General features: G+C 66.4%; 1 protein-coding gene across 1 annotated transcript; it reads left to right on the top strand.

The window, feature by feature from the left end:
* Nucleotides 1–2,090: 2,090 nt before the first annotated feature.
* ADSS1 (adenylosuccinate synthase 1) lies at nt 2,091–19,966 on the top strand. Its single transcript, XM_086708651.1, has 13 exons — nt 2,091–2,346; nt 9,915–10,017; nt 12,253–12,315; nt 13,043–13,093; nt 13,408–13,474; nt 14,220–14,327; nt 14,432–14,513; nt 15,273–15,399; nt 15,972–16,126; nt 17,231–17,355; nt 18,147–18,244; nt 19,348–19,497; nt 19,579–19,966. The coding sequence occupies exons 1-13, from the start codon at nt 2,152–2,154 to the stop codon at nt 19,629–19,631; spliced, it is 1,377 nt and encodes a 458-aa protein (XP_086564777.1). The 5' UTR covers nt 2,091–2,151; the 3' UTR covers nt 19,632–19,966.
* Nucleotides 19,967–20,699: the final 733 nt, after the last annotated feature.

Below are 20,699 nucleotides of genomic sequence, written 5' to 3'. Positions count from 1 at the left end.
AGGAAACTGCGGCCCGCCCTCTTCGCCCCTGCCGCATACTGTCTTCACCCCTGCCGTGCAGTCTTGCGCTCAAGGGTGCAAGCGTCCTGCAGGCATCTGTGGTGTCTGCGTCCTGGACCACCGTGTATGATGTGGTTCATGGTGGAAACCCCATGGGGCTGAGCCCGAGGTCACACGGTGAGGCCCCCGAGCTTGCTGACTTGTTCCTCCACCACCCTGGTGACAGGCCCACTGTGCACAGGCCACGGCAGAGGGGATGTGTTCTAATTCAGGCAGGGCCGTGTGACCGGCAGGGCCCCAGCTGTTGGGCCAGGACAGGGCTGTTTATAGAAAAGCCCAACCCCGCCCCCTCCCACCAGGCCCTCTGGCTATTTATAGACCGGGCTTGGGGGAGTCGGTGCCCCTGCCGGACAGGGTTTGGCCCTGCAGATCCCGTGTGAGCCCCCATGCTGTCCCCACTGAGCCCCAGGCTCCCCCAGGAAGGGCTCCAAACTAGCACCCCCCCCCCTTCGGCAGAGAGAAACATCCCCATCTGACGTGACTCGCACATCCCCTTCCCCTCCGGGGCTCCTGTGGCCTTTCGGAAGGCTGGGCTCCTTCTTCTGCAAATGCAAACAACCCTTCCCGCCTTCTCGGTCCCTTCTGCTACAACCATGCCTTTCCGACTTTTCCGTGTCTGCACAGCCAGTTCCCCTCCCAGCCCCCACTCCCAGAAACACCCAAGCCCCCTGCCACAGCCTCTCCAGGCTGCCCGAGGCCTTGGGCCCCACCCTCAGCCTGCTCTGCCTGGCCTTCCAGAAGGCAGCCCGCCTGCCCCTGCACTACCAGCCGGGGCGGAGGGGGGCTGTCGCCCAGGGGGGCCAAGGACGGGAGGCCTGCCTGCACCCTGGTGTTTGCCCCACAGCAACTCCGGGAGGAAGGAACCGCGGTGTCCCCGTGTCAGAGAAGAGGGTCTGGGCCGCGGAGGGATCCCAGCCAGGACCCCAGCAGGGGGTGGGCCGAGGAGGGGACAAACGAGGGGCAGGTTGGCAGTGCAGTCCTGAGCTGGGACTCTCTGTGAGTGACTGTGTGGCAGCCAGAGCCTGCTCTCTCTTCCTCCATGGGAGCTCTGGTCCCCCCACCGGAATCCACGGAGCCCCGCGCTCCCTGAGCCCTGGCCACAGGTTAGTTGCTGGGCTCTGGGGGCCTCTGTACTGAGACTGCCCCCCCCCCCCCGCCGCCCCCAGAGGGAACAAGGTGAGAGGCTAAGAGTGTGCTCCCGCCCCCCCTCCCGGGGTCCATCCCTGGCCCCATCTCCCAGTGGGGTGAGCCACACCCAAACTGAGTCCACTCAGGATGTGGCGCGTTCCCGGGAGGCCCCGCAGGGCATCCAGTTGGGAGCACGGGAGCCCAGCAATGGGATGCAAATCCTGTCTGGAAACCCAGTCCCTGCACAGGCTGGGCCAAGAAAGGTGTCTCGAGTGGAGCCTCTTGGAGACCGTGGCCGTGTGGGGGTTGGCCAGCATCCCTGGCTGTTTCTCTGCTGGCCAGGTGACCCTACCATCGCCGGTCCTGTGTCCCTGGACTCTCGGGCCCTGCGGACCAGAGGCAGCACAGCCCGAGTGGGGCCTGCCTGCCCCGTGCTGGACGCCAAGCCCCTGAGAGTGTGCGTGGGCGTGCTGGGGGAGGGGACAGCCGCGCGCTCTCTCTTTGGCCACCAGAGTGCGCGCTTGGGTCCAGTGACCCAGGTTCACCTCAGGGCAGGTGCGCTGCAAGCCCCCAAGATGCAGCCCGCCCCCCCCCCCCCGGTGCGGTGTGAGGACACGGCTCCCCTTTTACAAGCCGCACCCCCACCCTGGAGAGGGCCCCCCAGGCCCCGCCTGGGGCCGGGAGCGCAGACGTCCCCATCCGCCTTCCCGAGGGAGAAACCTGGACCGCGGAGCGCTCTCGCCGTCCCCCCACCTCCATGAGTAAGCGTCCGCGGCCCAACTCGGCTCCCTGGTGGTGGCTGGGCGGGCGGGGGGCGGGACCCGGCAGCCTGGAGGTCACCGAGAGGCGCCACCGCACCGGCCAGGCCCGCCCCCGGCCCGCCCCCTGCCCCGGGCCGGCTCCTTTTAATGGTGCGGCGGCCAGGCCCTCCCGTGGCCCAGCGCAGCCGAGGACCGCACCAGCATGTCGGGAACCCGAGCCTCCTCCAATGACCGGCCCCCCGGCTCGGGCGGCGTCAAGCGGGGGCGGCTGCAGCAGGAGGCGGCGGCCACCGGCTCCCGGGTGACCGTGGTGCTGGGCGCGCAGTGGGGGGACGAGGGCAAAGGCAAGGTGGTGGACCTGCTGGCCACGGACGCCGACATCATCAGCCGCTGCCAGGTGCGGGCCCCCCCCCCCCCTCCAGCACCCCCCTCCTCCCCGCTCCCGGGGACCCTCTCCTCCCGCGCCCTGACCTGGCCACGCCTCCTGGATACCTTCCCTTCCTGGACACCTTCCCTTCCTGGACACCCCGACCCTCGCACACGCACACACTCCCCTCCCCCGCCCCCTCCCCCAGGGACCGCCTCCCCCGCCCAGCCCCACCCCTTAAGGCCGGGGGCCAGGGCAGAGCTATAAATACAAGTGCTGAGTTGGGGACACCGGATCCTCATGGGGTGGGGTGGGGTGGCGCCCCCAGCTTCTGTCTGGTTTGAGACACCCTCCCTTCTCATCCTGTCTGGGTCTGGCACTGGGCCAGCCAGCGGGGTGGCCCTGGGGCATCAGCCAAGAGGAGGCAGAGGCAAGGGCAGGACAGGGGGCCAGGACCCGGAGGAAGAGGGACCAGGGGCAAGGAGGGTCCCGGCCAGACTCAGGGGGAAAGGGAGGGGCCACGGACGGCTGGCCAGGGTGACCCAGGGGCTGGCAGCGCCACCGGGGAGCCGGACACGGGCTCTGTCCCCAAGGGCCCCGGGTGGCCCCTGCCAGCTATGGGCTCCCTCCGGGCCGCTCCCTCGGAGCCACTGCCCCTCTACCAGAGCGAGAGCCACGCTGCTGACCGGATAACTTAGAGCTCAGGGCACAGACGGGTGGGCTTTACGCTTCGTGCTTTGGCTCCGCTGCGGTTTGGAGCCATGCCCAGAAATGCTGCTCCAAGTGGGGCGGGGACACCCCTGAGCTCCTCTGCCTGGTCTGTACCCTTATCCCCTGGCCCCTGGCGGGAGGGCTCAGGCTGGGGCATGCCCCCGGGGAAAGGGTGAGCCCAACGCTTGGCTCTCGGCACACGCCAGCCGCTCTCTGTGCCCACTCCTGTGCCCTCCGGGCAGTGGGTTCCCGGAAGGTGCTTCCTGGGATCGTGAGAGGCCCCCACCCTCCGTGCCCTGAGCCTGGCCAGCGAACCCATTCCTGTCCACCTGCTCCTGGGCACACGGCGCCACGGCCCTCCGTGTAACCTGCCGGCCCCAGTGAGCCTCACGCGTCTGTCTGTGGCCCGTCTCCCTCCTGAAGAGACTGGGGGCCTTTGTGGGCTCTCCTCGTTCTGGAAATGGTTCTGGAGTGGGGCCTCCCTGCTCTGCCACCTGGGTCAGCAGGCCAGGCCCTGCCCTCTCCTGTCCATCACCAGGAAGAGTCCCCGACGGGACCAGCCACGGGCAGAGCAGGCTGGCCCCCATCTGACTTCTCACACTGAGATCACCCGCGTCTCTGCCTGTAGGAGCCCCGGCGCCCCCCACCCCACCCCCCTCCAGCCTCCTGACAAGCCGGGAAAGTGAGGCCCGGAGAAGTTGAGGAATGGGAAGAAGCAGCACGTGTGGGCCCTCACGTGTGCCACACACCCGTGGAGACGGCCCTGGCGTCCGGCTGCCTGCTGAGGCGCCAGCCTCTGCCCTGGGGAAGGCTGCCTCTTACTCAGGGTGCGAACACATGAAGCCCAAAGTCACGGCCACCGGGTGCACAGAGCCACACGGAGCCGTGACCCCGGGAGCCGGGCAGCACGTGGGAGCGAGGGGCCGAGGGAAGCGGACGGCGGGCACGTGCAGTGGGCAGAGCGGGCCGGGCCAGGAGTCCCGTCTGGGCGGCTGCCTGGAAGGGCTGAAGCCGGCCAGCCCCAGTGACCAGAAGGGTCACCTGGCCTGTCACTTGGGCCCGGGGCCGTCCTGCGGGGCGGCTGCTGACTGGCGCCACCCTGCCTCGGCTCGGCCGACCGTCCTCCGCCAGCAGGCCTGTCTCCTCCGTCTCGCACTCAGCACGGCCGGGAAGCCCTCTGCGGCCCTCGTGGTCTGAGGCCGCCTGCACCCCCACCGCTGTCCTGTTTCTCTCCCACCCGTCGTGTGGGGCCCGTGGTCGGCGCCCCAGGACTCCCCCACGACCTTCCTTACTGTCGGGGGTCTCAGGCTTGGCTTCCTCCCGCTGCTGTTTTCCGTGCCACTTGAACGCTGAACAGACGCCTCGCGCCCGCCTCTGTGCCCTCCCAGCTTTCACGCCCCGCCCCCCGCCCCCCAACCCCTGCAGTGCCTGGTCCGCGCCCAGCGTTCTGGGTCTGGGGTGCTGCTTTGGGTCCCCCGGGGCCTCCCTTTGCTCTTGGCGGGGCGGGCTCCCTCTGGACCGAGTGACAACAGCCCCGGGGGCCTCTGCTCTCTGTAGCAAGTTCACATGTTCCCCCTGTGAGCTCTGCTGGCCCCTCCTATGAGTCCCCACACCTCCTCGAGACCTCCTCCGGGGTCCCTCTTTCAGTGTCCTTCCTGCTGCTTGATCCCACCCCCAGCCTGGACTCGGCCCCAGGCCCACAGAGCCAGGGGCTCACCCTCAACCCTCCCTCCACCTCCCAAGTTACTTTGGTCAGAAGGCTGTGGGGCCCCCTGCCCAGGACCACCAAGGTCAGGATTTAAAATTCCCTCCTTCCAGCTTCGGTGTAAACGGGGCTCTGTGTGTGACGTGCTCAGTACGAGCGAGGGAGCTGTGCTGGGTCTCTCAGTTTCCACTGTAGTCCAGCCAGTCACTTCCTGGGAAGGGCTGGGGGCCTCGAACGGTGGTGGAAGGTCTGGTGCTGCACACGGTGACCTCAGTGGTTGAGGGGCCACGCCCTGCGGCTTGTTGGTGCTCTGGGACCCCTCTCCCCGGGGGGTTTCAGGAGACACCTCACCTCGAACCCCAGGCTGGCCGGGGCCCTCCACAGGGACGGGGGCCGGGAGCGCCCGGGGTTGCTTCCAGAAGCGGGCCTCCCCTGCAAGTCTGCATCCTCTGACGGCACTGACCACCCAGCGGCGGCTCTGGAGGCGGCCCCCCCCCCCAGGTTACACAGCCCCCTGTGGCCCCGGCAGGTGAGGCCTGCCTACCCACCTGGAGCCCAGGACCTCCCTTCTCCCAGCCCCCACCCGGAGCCTCACTGAGCAGAGGGCAACTCTTTGGGTTGAATGAGTGAACGAGTGAAGGAGCTTGCCTGTGGCAGCAGATACAGACGGGGTGAAGCTGCGCACAGGAGGGTGAACCGGGTTTCTCCCCCGCGGGCGGGCCTGCGGCCGCAAGCGTCTCCCCCTGAGGGCCGGCCCCTTGCCGTGTGTCGTGCAGGAGCCTGATAAAAGCTGGCTCTGCAGCCCAGGACCCAGACCCACACCCAAGCGGACCCCAAGCACTCTGGGGGCTGGCCGGGAGGGGCCCCGCAGCCTCTGAGGAGCTGCCCCCACCCCCACCCGCCCCTGCTCACCTCCCTGCTCACTCCCTCCCTTTGTCCACTTGTCGGGCACTTGGACCGGGGCTGGGGACCGACAGGGGCGGTGCCCGTCCAGAGTGAGCCGGGCTGGGAGGCGGGCTCTGGCTGCAGGGATGGGGGCGAGGCTGTGTGAGAAACACAATGAGGGACGTCGTCGGGGAGAAGGGGCCTGGGGCCCTCAATGCTGATGATGGCGGGGGCGGGGAGGAGGGGGCTGCATCGCAGGGCAGACAGCCAGGCTGGTGCCTCCCCGGGAACCGGGGCCGAGGGGGCACTGTGGCCAAACGAGCCGTCCAGAGCAGCGTGGGGACCCGGGTAGCTGGGGGTTCAGAGAGAACGGGAGGAGTGGTGGCTGAGCCGGTCGTAGGGGTCGGGCCCTGGCAGGTCAGAGGTCAGCGGGGTGCTGGGGCCGAGGGCTGGCGAAAGGGGGCAGGGACGGGGACCGATGCTGGACGGCAGCGGTACACGCGTGGGTGACAAGTCCCCCTCCATAGGGCGGCCACGCGGAGCCCCGTGGGTGTGGACCGTGGCGGCCAGGAGGGGTGCGGAGAGGCACCGGCGGCCAGGCAGGGGTGCTGTGGGAGAAGGAGCAGCCACAGCGCCGGGGGTGGGGGTGACGTCCCAGGAGCATCCTCTCTCCTTCGCACTGCCCCCCTGTACGCTCCCAGCCCCCACCCCCGTTGCCTCCGAGGAGGTGACATCCCTGAACAGCAGATGGTCCCTCTGATCCGGCAGAGCCCGCCCGTCAGCGTTCCCAAGGCCCGCGGGCGCCAGGCCAGACTTGGGCACCGGGGCCTGCTCTTCAAAGGGCACGGCTGCCTGCCCAGGGGAGCTGCAGAGGCAGGTCCGTCAGGCCCGGAAATGGCCCCCAGGGGAGCTCAGGGGGTCAGCAGGGGCCTCCTGGAGGGAGGGGCCGAGGGCGCCAGGAAGATGGCTCCCACGGGCTCTCTGTCCCCCAGGTTCGGGGGCCTGGTGGGGACCCGGAGCGGGCTCTCAGGGCTGCCCAGCCTAGAGATGCCAAGGAGGGTGGCGGAGGGCACACGGGGCGGGGCCCGCTCTCTAGATGGGGCAGGGGAGGGGTCTGCGCTGCCCAGCCCACGGCCGCCACTCACACTCGAAGCCCAGGCAGCCCGGTGGAGAGGCTCCCTGCTGGGCCTGGGCCCCGCCTTTCCTGGGCTCCTGCGGGGATGCGAAGGTCAGATCTGGCCAGACTCCCTAGCGGGCCAGCCGTGGCCTTGGTTCTGCTCCTGTGTCCAGGAGTGAGAGAGCCCCCCTTTCTTAGATCTCTTCCTCCAGGGAGGCAGCTGGCAGGGGTGTCCAGGAGTGGCCAGACAGGCTGGGCGGGGGCAGTGGGACTGGAGCTCTGCCCGACCTGAGGCTCGAGCACAGAGGGAGGACCCGGAGGCAGGCAGAGCCCCCTAAGGCCGCCCCGAGCCCTGCCTCTGTGCCCAGCTCCCACCTGACTGGCCAGCCCCCCAGGGGCACCAGGAAGGGTGAGGCCAGCTTCAGGCAGTGGAGTCGAGGTCTGGGAATCCCACCCCCCGCCTCGGCCGCCCTGAGGTTCGGAGTGGTCCTTGCTCACCACCCCCCCCCCCCGCCCAGGGCAGAACCTGCCCCCTGGGACAGGGAGGCCGAGAGGGGCCGCCCGAGAGGCAGTCCCCACGGAGGCGGCCAGGCCGGCCACGCGTCCTCACCCGTCTCACTGGACCCTGGACAAGCTCCTCCTTCCAAGCGGTTTTCCAAACCAGGCTGGAGCGTGTGGGGCTGCACCCTCAGCCCGACGGCCCCCTGGCCCAGCCGTCCTGGGGCCTTCGGACTACAGACGGCACCTGGGCCACCACCTGAGGAGGGCAGGTGGGGTGTTCCTGCCCCGACCTCACCAGCGGCCTGCGTGTGACCTGGGGGAGGACAGACCGGGGCAGCTCTGGGACAGTCCCCCTGGAGCTCTCAGAAGTGTTCCCTGCAGCCCAGCAGGCCCCGGGCGCGGCCTCCTGGGGCTAGCTTCTGCCCCCGGGAGAGGACTGTGGCCTGACGCCTGGGCCCTGCAGCTGGCAGCGGTCACCTGACGCCCACTGGCCCACGACGGCCTGTGCCTGTTCCTAGGTACCCGTGTTTACCCCAAACAAAGGTGGGGGTATGCGTGAGGAGCTTCTCATTGTGTGTGTGTGTGTGTGTGTGTGTGTGTGTGTGTCCTGGGGCCAGCTGACCCTGGTGCTGGGCACGGGGAGAGTGGGGAGGGAGGCGGGGGTGTCTGGGCCCAGCTGGGGCAAGCAGGAAGCGGCCACAGGGGGGCAGGCGTCTGCAGAGAGGCAGTGGGGCCTGCGTCCAGCCCAGCCTGGATCCTGCTGCGGTCACTTCTCTGGGGACCTCAGTGGCCCCATCTGCCAGTGGAGACCACACCCCCAGGCGCCCCTCCTGTGGCGGCAGTTGTGACGGGGCATGAACGTCCAGTGCGCGTAGACGTGTGCAGCACACAGGTGCCGAGGCCAGGGCAGAGCAAGGATGGCGTGTGCCTCTGGGGCCGAGCCCTCTGCCCCTGCTCCCCTCCCCCCCCACCGGCCCGCCAGCATCTTCTGTCTTCATCCCCCTTCCCTCCCACGGCCCCTCTGAGGCCCCTTCCCTGTCTCCTCTGGAGCAGCCCACCCGGGTCACCTCCCAGCACCGTGTCTGTCCTGAGCCCCCTGCGGCCTGGTGCTGCCCTCCTGCCCTTGCGCGTGGGACACCCCCCTGGGCTCCCAGGCCCCCACCGCCCCTTCACCCTTCCTGTCTGCTCCCCACAGGGCAGCCCATCCCTTTCCACCATCATTTGCCGGGAGCCTGCGGTCCGTTCCCACAGCCACCGGCCTTCAAGTCCCAGGGCAGCTCGGTCCCTGCCGGCCTCAGAGCACCTGGGGACACGGCCCGGTCCTGGGTCGTGGTGACCCCAGGGGTCTGTTAGAGAGGGTCCTCCACACCGTGTCCGGGCAGCAGCAGACCCAGAAAGACCGTCCACATGCACTAAATAAGCGGGGTGCTGGGGAGTCGGGGGGGCCCCACGTGGAACTGCTTTCTCACAGGGCCGTGTGGGACAGTCGGTACAGCTCACAGGGGCGAGTGGGGGTGGAGGGCTCGTGGGACCGGGAGATGCGCTAGGGCACTGATGCATGACGGGAGGCGCAGGAGGGAAAGCTTCTGGCCTGGGGGGTCTCCAGTGTCTGCTCCTCGCTGCCCCCAGGCTCCCGGCCATGCCCCCCCACCCCCCACCCTGGGCTGTGTGTGGAGGGACTGGAAGAAGCAGGTACTCCTGGTAGGCAGGTGGGGGAAGGAGGCTGCTGGCATCCAGACCTGCCTGGGGCAGGCAAGACCATGGCCCCCGGCCCCCCCTTCGCAAGGCTGGAGCACAGCGGGCCGGCAGGGAGAGGCCCGATGGATAAGCCTGTGTTTCTGCAGAGATTGGGGCAGGAAGGTGGGCGAGGCGGGGCACCAGCCAGCAGGCTTCCCGCCCCAGGGGCCGCCGGGGTGCCCACAGTGCCCTCTGCTGGTGGGAACGGGAGGCTGGGCCTCCCTCCTGGGGCTTGGCCTCCCCCGGCTTGGCCACCCACCCCAGCCAGTCCGAGCCCACCGTCACCTGGGTGTCCCCAGAACAGGGCTGGCCTCGGAATTGTTTTTTTCCTTTTCATTCTTCGATGGCAGGCACAGGCCGAAGGGGCGGGAAGGGAGGGGCCCCTGCTAAGGGGGTGGGAGCGCTGGCCCCGATGACCAATGACTGCACCTGTGCCTCACCCAGCCCCAGAGGTGGGCACCAGGGTGCGCCACCACAGAGCTCGAGCTGTGGGGGCCTGTCTGGGTTTGCGCTTCCTGGGAGGGTTGGCCCCTCACTCCCGCATCAGAGGAGACACCCAGAGAGGGTCACAGGTGGGGCGGAGTTATAAGCACCTCTGGGTGACCTCTGCCAAGCCAGCCTCCTAGGGGCCTGCCCACGAGGGGGGTCCTGGGGGGCTGGGGGACCGGCTGGGCCAGCCCCTCTGCAACCCAGTCCCCCAGCCAGGCCCCCGCACCTCATCCGAGGAGTGGGTCACCAACCTGATGCACCCCAGACCCGGATCAGAGCCACCTGCCACGCCAGACTCCCCAAGTCCAAGTGTGGACAGTATCCTGTGCACCCTGGGGGAGGCAGCCCCCAAGCACCTTGTCTGCAGCCAGTCCAGAGTGAGGCTGGCAGGCCCTCCCAGGGAAGGGCCAAGCCCTGAGGCTCCCGCACATTCAGCCGGGTCTCTGCTCCCAGGGCGGAAACAACGCGGGCCACACGGTGGTGGCGGACGGCAGGGAGTACGACTTCCACCTGCTGCCCAGCGGCATCATCAACACCAAGGCCGTGTCCTTCATCGGTGAGTGTCCGCCGTGCCCAGCCGCCAGCCTGGGGTCCCGAGTGTGCCGGCAAGCTGGGCCCGGGGTGCCACGTGGGGCTGGGCCAGACGGAGAGGGGGCGGCGGGAGGCCCGTCCAGGCCGCAGGGACCAGCACGTTTGCGACTGTGGGCGTGAACGTGAGCGTCTGCACGCCTGCACGTGTGTGAGTGAGAGCAAGTGTGCCGTGTGGATGGGGACGTGCACGTGTGCAGGCAAGCGTGTGTGCGCGTTCGTGGAGGCCCAGCCTCCTCACCACCCGCTCCCCACAGCACGGCTCGCCCTCAGGGCCGGGACCTTCGCGGCCCTTCCAGGACTGTGGGGTCTCCCGCTCTGTGTCTCTTTGTCTCTGTCTGCCTCTCTTTCTCTCCCCTCCCTCCCGGCCACTGGGCTGGACTGCCTGTCCTGCCCTTAGCTCTTAGCCTGAGCCCCCCTGCCCGGGCCAGGCCCCCGGGACGCCCTCCCACGGTGTCCAGGACTTTTCCTCCGGCTCCTTCCACGACTTAGCAGGACCTCACTGGTGACGTATCCGCCCCTCCCCGGTTGGGAAGTGAAGTCTGCAGCTGCGTGTGAGCCCAGTGAGGGCACGGTGTCGGGGAAAAGAAGGAACGTGTGGGCTGAGGGGCCGTGTGTGGTCACGCGAAGCTGGGCAGAGCAGAGGGCTGCAGGAGTGCAGACTCGGGTGCCCTGCAGGGGCCGAGGACAGCCCGGGGACAACCCGCAGGCTGAGGCCCTGCTGCAGCCAGGCCCCGGGCCCCACTTGGCGGGAAGCAAGGCCAAGGAGGCACTGCTTCATCGGAGGAGCTCTGCCTGCCGCTGAGGAGCTGGGGCGGGCGGGGGCCGGCAGCCGGAGCCCAGGCTGGGTGGTCACCGGGCAGCACGGCAGGGCTCAGCCCAGCCACCGGCGTGCTTGGGCAGGGGCAGAACGTGCCAGAGCTCACACAGCTGCCCCTCAGCTTGCGACATTGCCTGGGCCCCTGCCACGTGGCCATCTCAGGACGCCGTGGCATTTAGGTGACCTTTTGTACTGGGCACGGACCGCATAGTCTCGGAGCCACTCCCATCTGGACCTGTGTCCCATCTCCCTTGGCCGAGCCTGTGCCACCGCCAGCCCTGGCGGGGACCGGGCCAGGAGGGGTTCCTCATAGGAAGGCAGCAGGTGCCCCAGCCCCACTGCCTCTGGTCTAAGAGGAAAGGGCTTGCGTTTCACATGGGACCCCACACCAACGCGCCATGTGACCTGGGGCCAGCCACCTTCCTACTCTGGGCCTCGGTCCCTGCCCGTGTAAAGCATGTATGTGGATCCCACTCCAGCGTCGTATGGCTAGGGAAGGCTCGGCTCCCCAGAGGCCCCAGTCGGGTCCGGGCACGGCTGGGGCTGCATTTCTCCCGCTTTTCCGCTGCTCAAATCAACCGCAGCAGCTTTACTGAAGTGTAATTTACGTGCTGTGAAATTCGCCACAATCGCGCAGCCGCCACCACAACTCAGCCCTAGGACACTGTCATCACTCCAAGAGGCTCCCTCAGGCCTCTGGCTGGAGCCCTGCCCCTGCCGCAGCGACCACCAAACGCTGTCCGGCCCTGTAAACGCTCCGTGCTGGCTTTTGTCTTGTTCGGGCCCTGTCGTCTCTACCGTGATAAACACGTAGAACGTAAGCTTCCCCTCTTGGCCACCTTCAGGCACAGGGCTCAGCACACGAAGCACGTGTACACTGTAGCGCACCCACCGCCATGGTCCGTTTCCAGGACTTTCCATCTTCCCAGCCTGAGGCTCTGTCCCCATTAAACATTCACCCCCAGCCCCTGGCACCCCCTTTCACTTTCTGTCTCTGCGAATCTGACTCCTCTGGGGACCTCGTGTGAGTGGCCACACTGTGTGGGTCCTTTGGGGACTGGGCTGTTGCACTCGGCGTCGTGTCCCCGCGGTCCGCGTGCTGTAGCAGGTCCGAACGTCCTCCCTTTGTACGGCTGCGCAGGCTCCCAGCGTGGCCAGAGCCCAGTCGGCTTCCCGCTCACCACGTCCGGGGCCCGGCTTCGCAAACACGGCCGCTGGGAGCGTGAGCGTGCACGCTTGATGACGCGGTCACCGCACTTGCCGTGAGCGCGCACGCTTGATGACGCCCTCACCCCACTTGCCGTGAGCGCGCACGCTTGATGACGCTCTCGCCGAATTCGCCAGGGTCTGCCATTCAATCCAGTTTCCTGTCGTGTGTTGCAGGCAATGGGGTGGTCGTCCACTTACCCGGCTTGTTTGAAGAAGCAGAAAAGAATGAGAAGAAAGGTGGGTCCGCGTCCCCACGCGCTGACCCTGGCCCGGCTCTGGGGTGGGGGGGCTCCCCGACTCGGCCGGGCCCCCACCCGCCTCCTGCTGGCCTTGCCCCTGCAGAAAGCCGGACTTCGCTCCAGGACGCACAGAGCAGGGCGGCCTAAGGCCCCAAATTGGCTGTGGGTCCCAGTGTTTGTAAGGCGCTTTCACGACACGGGGGACAGGTGGCTCTGGAGCGTCACATCCAGGAAGTCAGGGAGGGGCCCTGGGACCTGGAGTTGGCTGGAGCCCCCCAGCCAGGACTGGGGAGCGCTGGGCCCGCCACGCCTGCAGGCAATGATGTGGTTTCCGGAGGCAGGAGGCAGAGAGGGGCTAGAGCGAGGCCACCGGCCAGGTGTCTGGGCAACTGCGCCCCGTGACGGTTGTCTAGAGGCCGCAGCCCTGAGACCCCGATGGGGTCCGAGGAGGAAGCGTGCCTCGGCCTCAGGGCTCGAGTTCAGGGCAGGAGCCAGAAGAGTCAACCGGAACCTGACCCTGGGCCGTGAGCAGCAAGAAGTGACAGCACGGAGGCCCCGCAGGGAGATGTGGGGGGCGTCCCGGGCGGGGCGGGAGGTTCCGGGGCCCTCGGCAGGGAGAGAGGCCAGGAGGGGAGGGCACACCCCTGGTGACCTCTGTGGACTCGCCCTGGGAGGGACCTGGGCCAGCTGCCCCTGAAGGCTGACCGCCTGCCCGGTGGCCGCAGGTCTGAAGGACTGGGAGAAAAGGCTCATCATCTCTGACCGCGCCCACCTGGGTAAGCTCCACCCACCCGCCACGTAAGCGATGACGCGGCCGCGGCCCTCCTCCCCGGGACGCTGGGCCCCGTAGCTCCACGGGGCCTTCTCGAAAACTTGAAAGTGGGCAGTGGGTGGGGGTCACTGTTCCCATTGACAGGTGGGGAAGCTGAGGCCCGAGGGACTCACGGTGACGCGTGAGTCTGGGCGGCGGCCAGATCCTAGTATGTCCCCTTTCAAACTGGACCACCTGTCCCGGGCGGCTGGGCTGGCGCAGGCGAGGCCCTTAACCCTGTGTCTGTCTCCCCCTGGGGACCCTGGCCTGGCCGGGCAGTGTTTGACTTTCACCAGGCGGTGGACGGGCTGCAGGAAGTACAGCGACAGGCGCAGGAGGGGAAGAAGTGAGTGTCTCCGGGGGGCTTTCGAGTCTGGGGGCCCTGGGGTGTGCGGAGAGGGGGCCGAGGTCCACTGGAAGCCACCGGGACCGCTGGTGCCCCGGCCCCGCCACACACACACACACACACACACACACACACACACGGGCCACCACTTCACCACGGCGCCCAACCCTCGCCCCACTAGTACCAACGGCTGTTTCCCTGGCCTCCAAAGATCCTCGCGAGAGTGTGCCAGCGGCTGGCTCTCAAAGTCAGGACAGGGTGAGGCAGTGGCCGTCCTGCCTCGTCACGTGGCATGCTCACTTGCCGCACGTGTGCGCGCAGGTACGCGCACGCCTACCGCGCGCGTTCACACGCAGGTACCGCAGGTGGCGGTGCTGAGCGTCCCGTCGGCCGAGCCCGGTCAGACACGCAGGGCAGCAGCCTCAGTGCCCCGCAAGAAGGAAGCTGGGGCCGAACGCAGACAGGATGTCTAAGAGCCAAGGCCTGGGACGAGGGGAGGGTTAGGGCTGGCCCAGGACCACCTTCCAGGGCCCCAGCCCCTCCCCCCACCCCCATCCTGGAGAGGCGGCCCCAGACTCCAGGTGCTACTGCTGGGAAGCGCCCTTCCCAACTCTACCCTTTTTGTAGGGGTGCAAACCGGGGTCTAGGGGTGCCGGCCCGGGGCCCTGAGCGTCCGGGCTTCTCCCGGGCCCCCAGCAGGCTGCGGGGCCGGGCTCCCTGTGTTCACGGCTGCCCCATCTTCCAGTATCGGCACCACCAGGAAGGGGATCGGACCTGCCTACTCTTCCAAAGCGGCCCGCACGGGCCTCCGCATCTGTGACCTGCTGTCGGACTTTGATGAATTTTCTGCCAGGTACCCAGCCGTCCGCAGCCCAAGGGGGGGGGGACCGTGGCTAGTGAGGAGGGGCGTGGACACCCAGGCGGGGCGAGGGGTCGCAGTCACTGTCACCCCTGCAGATTCAAGAACCTGGCTCACCAGCACCGGTCCATGTTCCCCACCCTGGAAGTGGATGTTGAAGGTCAACTCAAAAGGCTCAAGGTAGAGCAGGGACCCCTGGCACGGCGGGCAGCCTGCCAGAGGCGCGACGCCCTGTCCGACGTTCACGGAACGCTCGCAGGGCATGCTGTCACAGGGCATTCTTACGGGGCGGCTGGCCTTCTTAGGGACCTCGGGCCAGCCAGGTCAGGAGGGTCCCCTCGGGAGGCCAGGGGATGCTTGGGCCCCTTGCTTTCCCACAGGGCAAGTTTCCCAGGATGCACTGGAGAAAGAGGCTGTCCCCGTCCTATTTGGGGCATGAGGTATAGGGGGCCTTGCTGACTCACAGAGGGGCAGCATGGGGTCAGGGACAGGATGAGGGGAGCACAGAGCCCTTCCAGAAGTTTCCAAGGCTGGGATCTTGGCTCCTTCCAGTCCTTGCTGGAGGCTGTGAATGAGGACAGGGACAAACCGATGAGGATGCCAGTCATGTTGGATTAGGGCCCACCACAGTGACCTCAACGTAATCTCCTCTTTAGAGGCCTGTTTCCAAACGCAGTCACATTCCGAGGGGCCGGGGGCCAGGACTCGGACAGATTAACTGGGGGGACACAGTTCAGCCCATGACAGCAGGAAGAGGCTCGTGAGAGTCGCAGATAAGACTCAGGTGGGGCCAGGGGCTGTTCCAGGTCTGGGGACAGGTTGGCAGGTCAGGACCCTCGCGGGAAAGGAATGTACTGGAAGGATCGGGCTGTCAGATGGGGCTGGAGCTGGACGGACGTGGCCTGGCCCCCTGCAGCCTCCCTCTGCCTCCCCCCACAGGGCTTTGCTGAGCGGATCCGACCCATGGTCCGAGACGGCGTCTACTTTATGTACGAGGCACTCCACGGCACCCCCAAAAAGATCCTCGTGGAAGGTGCCAACGCAGCCCTCCTTGACATTGATTTCGGTAGGTCCCCAGCCCAGCTGCTCCCAGCGGACCTCCTTTCGTGCCTGCTGGGGACCAGGCTGGCCACTGACGGGACGGGGAGGGGCTCCCCTTGACGATGATCACGCTGCACCCCCCCGCCCCAGTCTTCCTGCTTCAGCTGGGAGGGGGAAGAGGGAGAGACGATGTAGAAGGAAGGGAGAGTGTCCGGAGCTGGGCCCAGGGCTCCCCGCAAGGCTGGGTACAGCCGGTGCTCCCGGCTGTGTGGGCCCCCTGTACATCCTGTCCTGACCCCGTGGCCGCACCCGAGCCGAGGCCACCTGGTACAGCAGGGGAGGCCCCCACCATCCAAGCTGGGAGCAGCCTTCTTCCTCTGTTCACCCCCAGACTCCTACTTGAGCCACAGCGGCCTGACTCACAGTGCCCTTGCAGGCAGCTCCCCCAGGTTGGTCCCTGAGACCACCGGCCCTGGAGACCCCACCAAGGGGACTTAGGGGAGGCTGAATCACCCGCTGTCCTCTGCCAAGAGGCAGCCCCGGGCCGGGGTGACCTGCAGGGGCGGTGGACACCCCCCGTCCGGTTCTGTCTTGCAGGGACCTACCCTTTTGTGACATCATCCAACTGCACCGTGGGCGGCGTGTGCACGGGCCTGGGCATCCCGCCACAGAACATAGGCGAGGTCTATGGCGTGGTGAAGGCCTACACCACACGCGTGGGCATCGGCGCCTTCCCCACCGAGCAGATCAACGTGAGTCCCCAGCCCCCGCGGGGCCTCAGCAGGGGGACACACGCGGCACGGGGCGCTCAGCGGCGGGGCGGGCAGGGCCGCGCAGGGCAAGGGCAGAGGCAGGCAGAGACGAGCGCACAGAAGGCTGCACACTACAGCGGCCTCGCACCGCGGAAGCTCAAGCCGACCGTGTCCCCGGGACGCACTGCAAGCACGCGGGGGGCCTCAGCCCCCCTCAGGGTGCCCCGTGTGGTGCAGCTCAGGGACCGTCAGGAAAACACTGGCCTTTTCTCAGCACGGCCCTGTGCCCTTGGCAGCGAGGGCACAGGCTCTTGTCCCGAGCAGGTGCGTGTGAAGACCGGCGTCGGGAGGGAAGGGTGCCACGTCCAGGAGTAGCCAGGGCTCTCACGGGGCAGGGGGAGCAGGGACAGGGATGGGGATCTTGCCCAGAAATAAACCTTGCCCCTGGCGCAAAGCTACAGGGCCAGCTCCCCCTCTGTCCCCGCGGGCCATCGGGGGGGACAAGAGGCTGCCCTGCTCCCCACCCGCGTGTTCAGGAGGCATTGAGAACACAACCCCACTGGTCGGCAAGGCCCGATCAGGGGAGCCTTAGCTGCAGACACACCTGCCAGGGATGTGAGAACGTGGGAACAACAGGAGAAGCCAGGTGTGAGGAAGGGTTTGTCAAGGGGTGTGATTTCAAGCATTCCCCTGAGGGAAGAGGGAGGGGAGGAGGGAGAGAGGAGGAGGGAGAAAGGAGAGGAAGAAGAGGAGGGAGAGAGATGGGAGAGGAGGAGGGAGAGGAGGGGAGAGAGGAGGGAGAGGAAGGAGGGGGGAGGGGGGAGGAGGGAGGAGAAGGAGAAGGGAAAGAGAAGGAGGGAGAGGGAGGAGAGACAGAGGAAGAGGGGGAGGAGAGGGAAAGGAGAGGGAGAGGAGGGAGAGAGGAGGGGAAGGAGGAGGGAGAGAGAAGGAGGGAGAGGGCGAAGAGGGAGAGGAGGAGGGAGAAGGAAGAAGAGGAGGGGAGAAGAGGGGAGGAGGCGGCAGCAGAGAGAGGTGTTGAGCACAGAGGCAGCCAAGTGCGGGCTCCCTTTAGTGGCGCCATGGACCCGCTCTGTTTTCACGCAGGAAATTGGGGACCTGCTACAGAGCCGTGGCCACGAGTGGGGGGTGACCACGGGCAGGAAGAGGCGCTGTGGCTGGTTGGACCTGATGATTCTGCGATACGCGCACATGGTCAACGGCTTTACCGCGTGAGCAGCCCTTCCCGCCTGTTTGTTGCCACAGGGTGTCCCCTTCCCCACGGGGAGGCCGCAGTGGGGGTGACAGGGAGGCCCCCCCCGGGAGGCCCCCCCTCCCGGCACGTCAGAGCCGGCTGAGCACGTGCGCAGCAGGTTACGCCAGCGCACGGGGGCGCACGAGGCCGTCCTCACGGGCACAGTGGGGGCCGGCCTGGGCCTGGCTGGACTCAAGTCAGCACCTCCGTTAGGTCTGTAGGTTTGGGTCGGGCCGTGGGAGGGGGCCACCGTCCCCAACTAGGACCTAGTGCCAAAGCGGCTGCGCTCTGAGCGCCGAGGGGCTGAGACACAGAAGCGTGGAAGACAGGGTGTCTGCGCCGGGCACAGAGGCCACCATGGACTCACAAGCACGGGGCGACCCACCTGCGAGCCTTCTCGGCCCGCTCCGTGAGGGAGGGAGGGAGGAGGGAAACACGGAGGAAACAGGATGGAGCCCGGGGCCCAGGGCCCGTGCCGGAAAGAGCTGGCACCCGGGGAGGCCGCCAGTCCCTGGGGTCATGGGGCAGCTGTCCGCAGAGAAGCACTTAGGCGGAGCCATGACGGAGGGCAAATAGGGCAAGAGTGACCAGAACGGGGTCCCGGGGGGGGCCCTCGAGGTGAGCAGAGCGAGGATGGACACAAGCCCCACTCCCTAGCCTGTCTGCACCGCGTTTTCCTGGGACCACCTCATCTTTGTAGAGAAGCAAGGGGCACGGACGAACGGAACGGCTTCTCCAGCGTGCCTCGGTCTGTTGGCTTTTGGACAGGCTGGCCTTAACAAAGCTGGACATCCTGGATGCCCTGGACGAGGTCAAAGTCGGTGTCTCGTACAAGCTGAACGGGAAGAGGATCCCCTATTTCCCAGGTACCGGAAAGATCCGAGGCAGGAAGAAGCTGGAGCAGGGGAGGGTCTGCACGTCAAACGTGCAGAGTGAGCACCTGTCTCCGGAGCCGGCCAGTCCTGGGCGGGCGGCTGCCAGTCACAGGTTCTCACCCCGGGGGAGGCCTGGCCCCAGGAGAGGGTTGACAGGTGGGAGCCAATCCCGCTGGCCCCAGCCCCCGGGGACACTGAGGCACTGGCTGCCGAGGCCCAGCTCCCGGGAGCACTGGAAGCTCCCGAGCAGCCGGTGTGGCCGGCTCTGTGCAAACACAATGCGGACTCTTCTACCCAGGAAAACACGGTTTTCGGTCAGACCAGTTAACACCTGATGGGTTTCTGCCTCCGTGCATCCGTTCTTTTAAAAATCTTTTAAAAAGTACAAAGGGTCATGTTTTCTTGGATCTGTTACTTATGCACCTGGACGCGCCCCTGCCAGCGACTTCCTGCCTTCAGCTGGGGGTGGGGGGAGTGGCCCTCCCTCGCCTGTGCGTGTGCGCAGACCCGCCACCCACCAGTGCCGCTTGGCTGCAGGGGCTGCATGTGTCTTCTTGGCCTGTGTGCCCTGGCCCTGCTGGTCCCCGACCTTTCAGAGGGCACAGCGGGAGTGTGGTGTGAGTCCAGGGATCCAGGGCCCAGGGGAGCATGTGAATGAGGACCCTTGCAGTAGACGGCTTGTTCCAGCACCTTCTGTCAATAAGGGGTGGTTGGCATCTACTGTGAGCCACATGCCAGGAACCACACAGCTAGAGCGGGGCCCTCGCCCCGGGAACGGGACACAAGAGTTTTTCAGGAACCCTTCATGTTCAGGACCCTTAGAATTTCCGAGTGGGGTCCGTGAAGTTCCTTAGCTGAGTCACCACTGTACGTTCTGTCAGAGCACTTAGCAAACCCAAGTCTGGGTGGATGTGTCCCCCCTGGTCTGGAAGGGTTACAGCCAGTATCCTGAAACCACCCTGCAACTCTGAGAACAAACAGGGCTGCCTGCCTTCCTCGCTGCTCAGCCCCACGGCAAGCAGGCCCCTGAACGGGCAGCCTGAGACACCAGCATCTTCGGGACACGGGTCAGCCCCTACCCTTTGTTTCCCCAGCTAACCAGGATATACTGCAGAAGGTCGAGGTCGAATACGAAACACTGCCTGGGTGGAAGGCGGACACCACGGGCGCCAGGAAGTGGGAGGACCTCCCCCCGCAGGCCCAGAACTACATCCGGTTCGTGGAGAATCACGTCGGAGTGGCAGGTGGGTGCCCGAGCCCCAGCCACCACCCCGCCCTCTCCCTGCCCCAAAACCCTGGGGCTGAGCGACCCTTTTCCCTTTCAGTGAAATGGGTTGGTGTCGGCAAATCAAGAGATTCCATGATCCAGCTGTTTTAGACAAGCAGCGCTGACCCCGGCAGGCCGCAGCGTCCCCTCCGGCATCATCAGCCACAAAAGCAGCGCCGTAAACTAAGAGATATGGAAACCATTTTCTGTACTTTTGTATTTCTCTCCAAGCCTTCAGCTCAACCACTGATGTCTACAGTGACTCAAACATCTGACAGCCAGGGCTGTGGACAGTTGTTGTTTTTTTTTAAATCCTGCTATTTAAAATGAGCCCAAGTACTCAAAACAGAGAACTTTTATGGCACGTTAATTGTCACGTGGCTGTATGGCCGGTTGGAGCTCAGCAATAAACAAATCGAGTAGCCACTGCATGGTAGTGGTCGGTACACGTCTTGTCCGTCTCTTCGTTTTGACTTTCAAACTCCAAAAGGTGCTGCTAATGCTTTGCTGTGACGACAGTCTGGGGGGGGGGGGTGCCGCAGGTCTCCGGTGTCATGAAGCCAAGCCGTTTGCTTGCTTAGACGGCAAACTGGAGGGAGCCCGTGTAGGAGAGCCTGCAGCCATTCGATGTTTCGCTAACGGGGGCAGTTAAAGGACCATCCTCTTGGTCTGGGAGCCCTCCCTGCCCGGGCGGAGGGAGGCCACCAGCAGGCCCCTCTTCACGTCACTTGCAACCACCTGCCCCCATTCCTCGAAATGTCAGTGGAATAAGTCGCTTTTTAAGTTGATTTGTTTTGAGACAGCGCGAGTGACCAGGGGAGGGGCAGAGAAAGAGAGAGGATCCCAGGCAGGTTCCGCACTGTCAGCACAGAGCCCGACATGGGGCTCGATTCCACAGACCGTGAGATCGTGACCTGAGCCGAAATCAAGGGTCAGACGCTTAACTGACCGCGCTGCCCAGGCGCCCCGAGTAAGTCACTTCCTCACTGGCCAGAGCTGGAACCAGCTCACTGTGGTCTCCATTGGAGGCTGAGTAGCGTCCTCAAACAACTCTCCAGAATTGGGGGTAAATTCAGAAAAATAACCGCCCTTTCAATATCACTTTGGAGAGAAGGAATTCAGTGGGGAGACCCATCATCGGTCGGGGTCAAATCCTGGCTCTGCCACACTGCCACTGTC

The sequence above is a fragment of the Puma concolor genome, chromosome B3 (genome assembly GCF_028749965.1).
Source record: "Puma concolor isolate L17-30 chromosome B3, mPumCon1.1.hap2, whole genome shotgun sequence".
Classification (NCBI taxonomy): domain Eukaryota; kingdom Metazoa; phylum Chordata; class Mammalia; order Carnivora; family Felidae; genus Puma; species Puma concolor.
The sequence above is the reverse complement of the archived record's forward strand: the minus strand, read 5'-3'. Positions and strand labels throughout refer to the sequence as shown.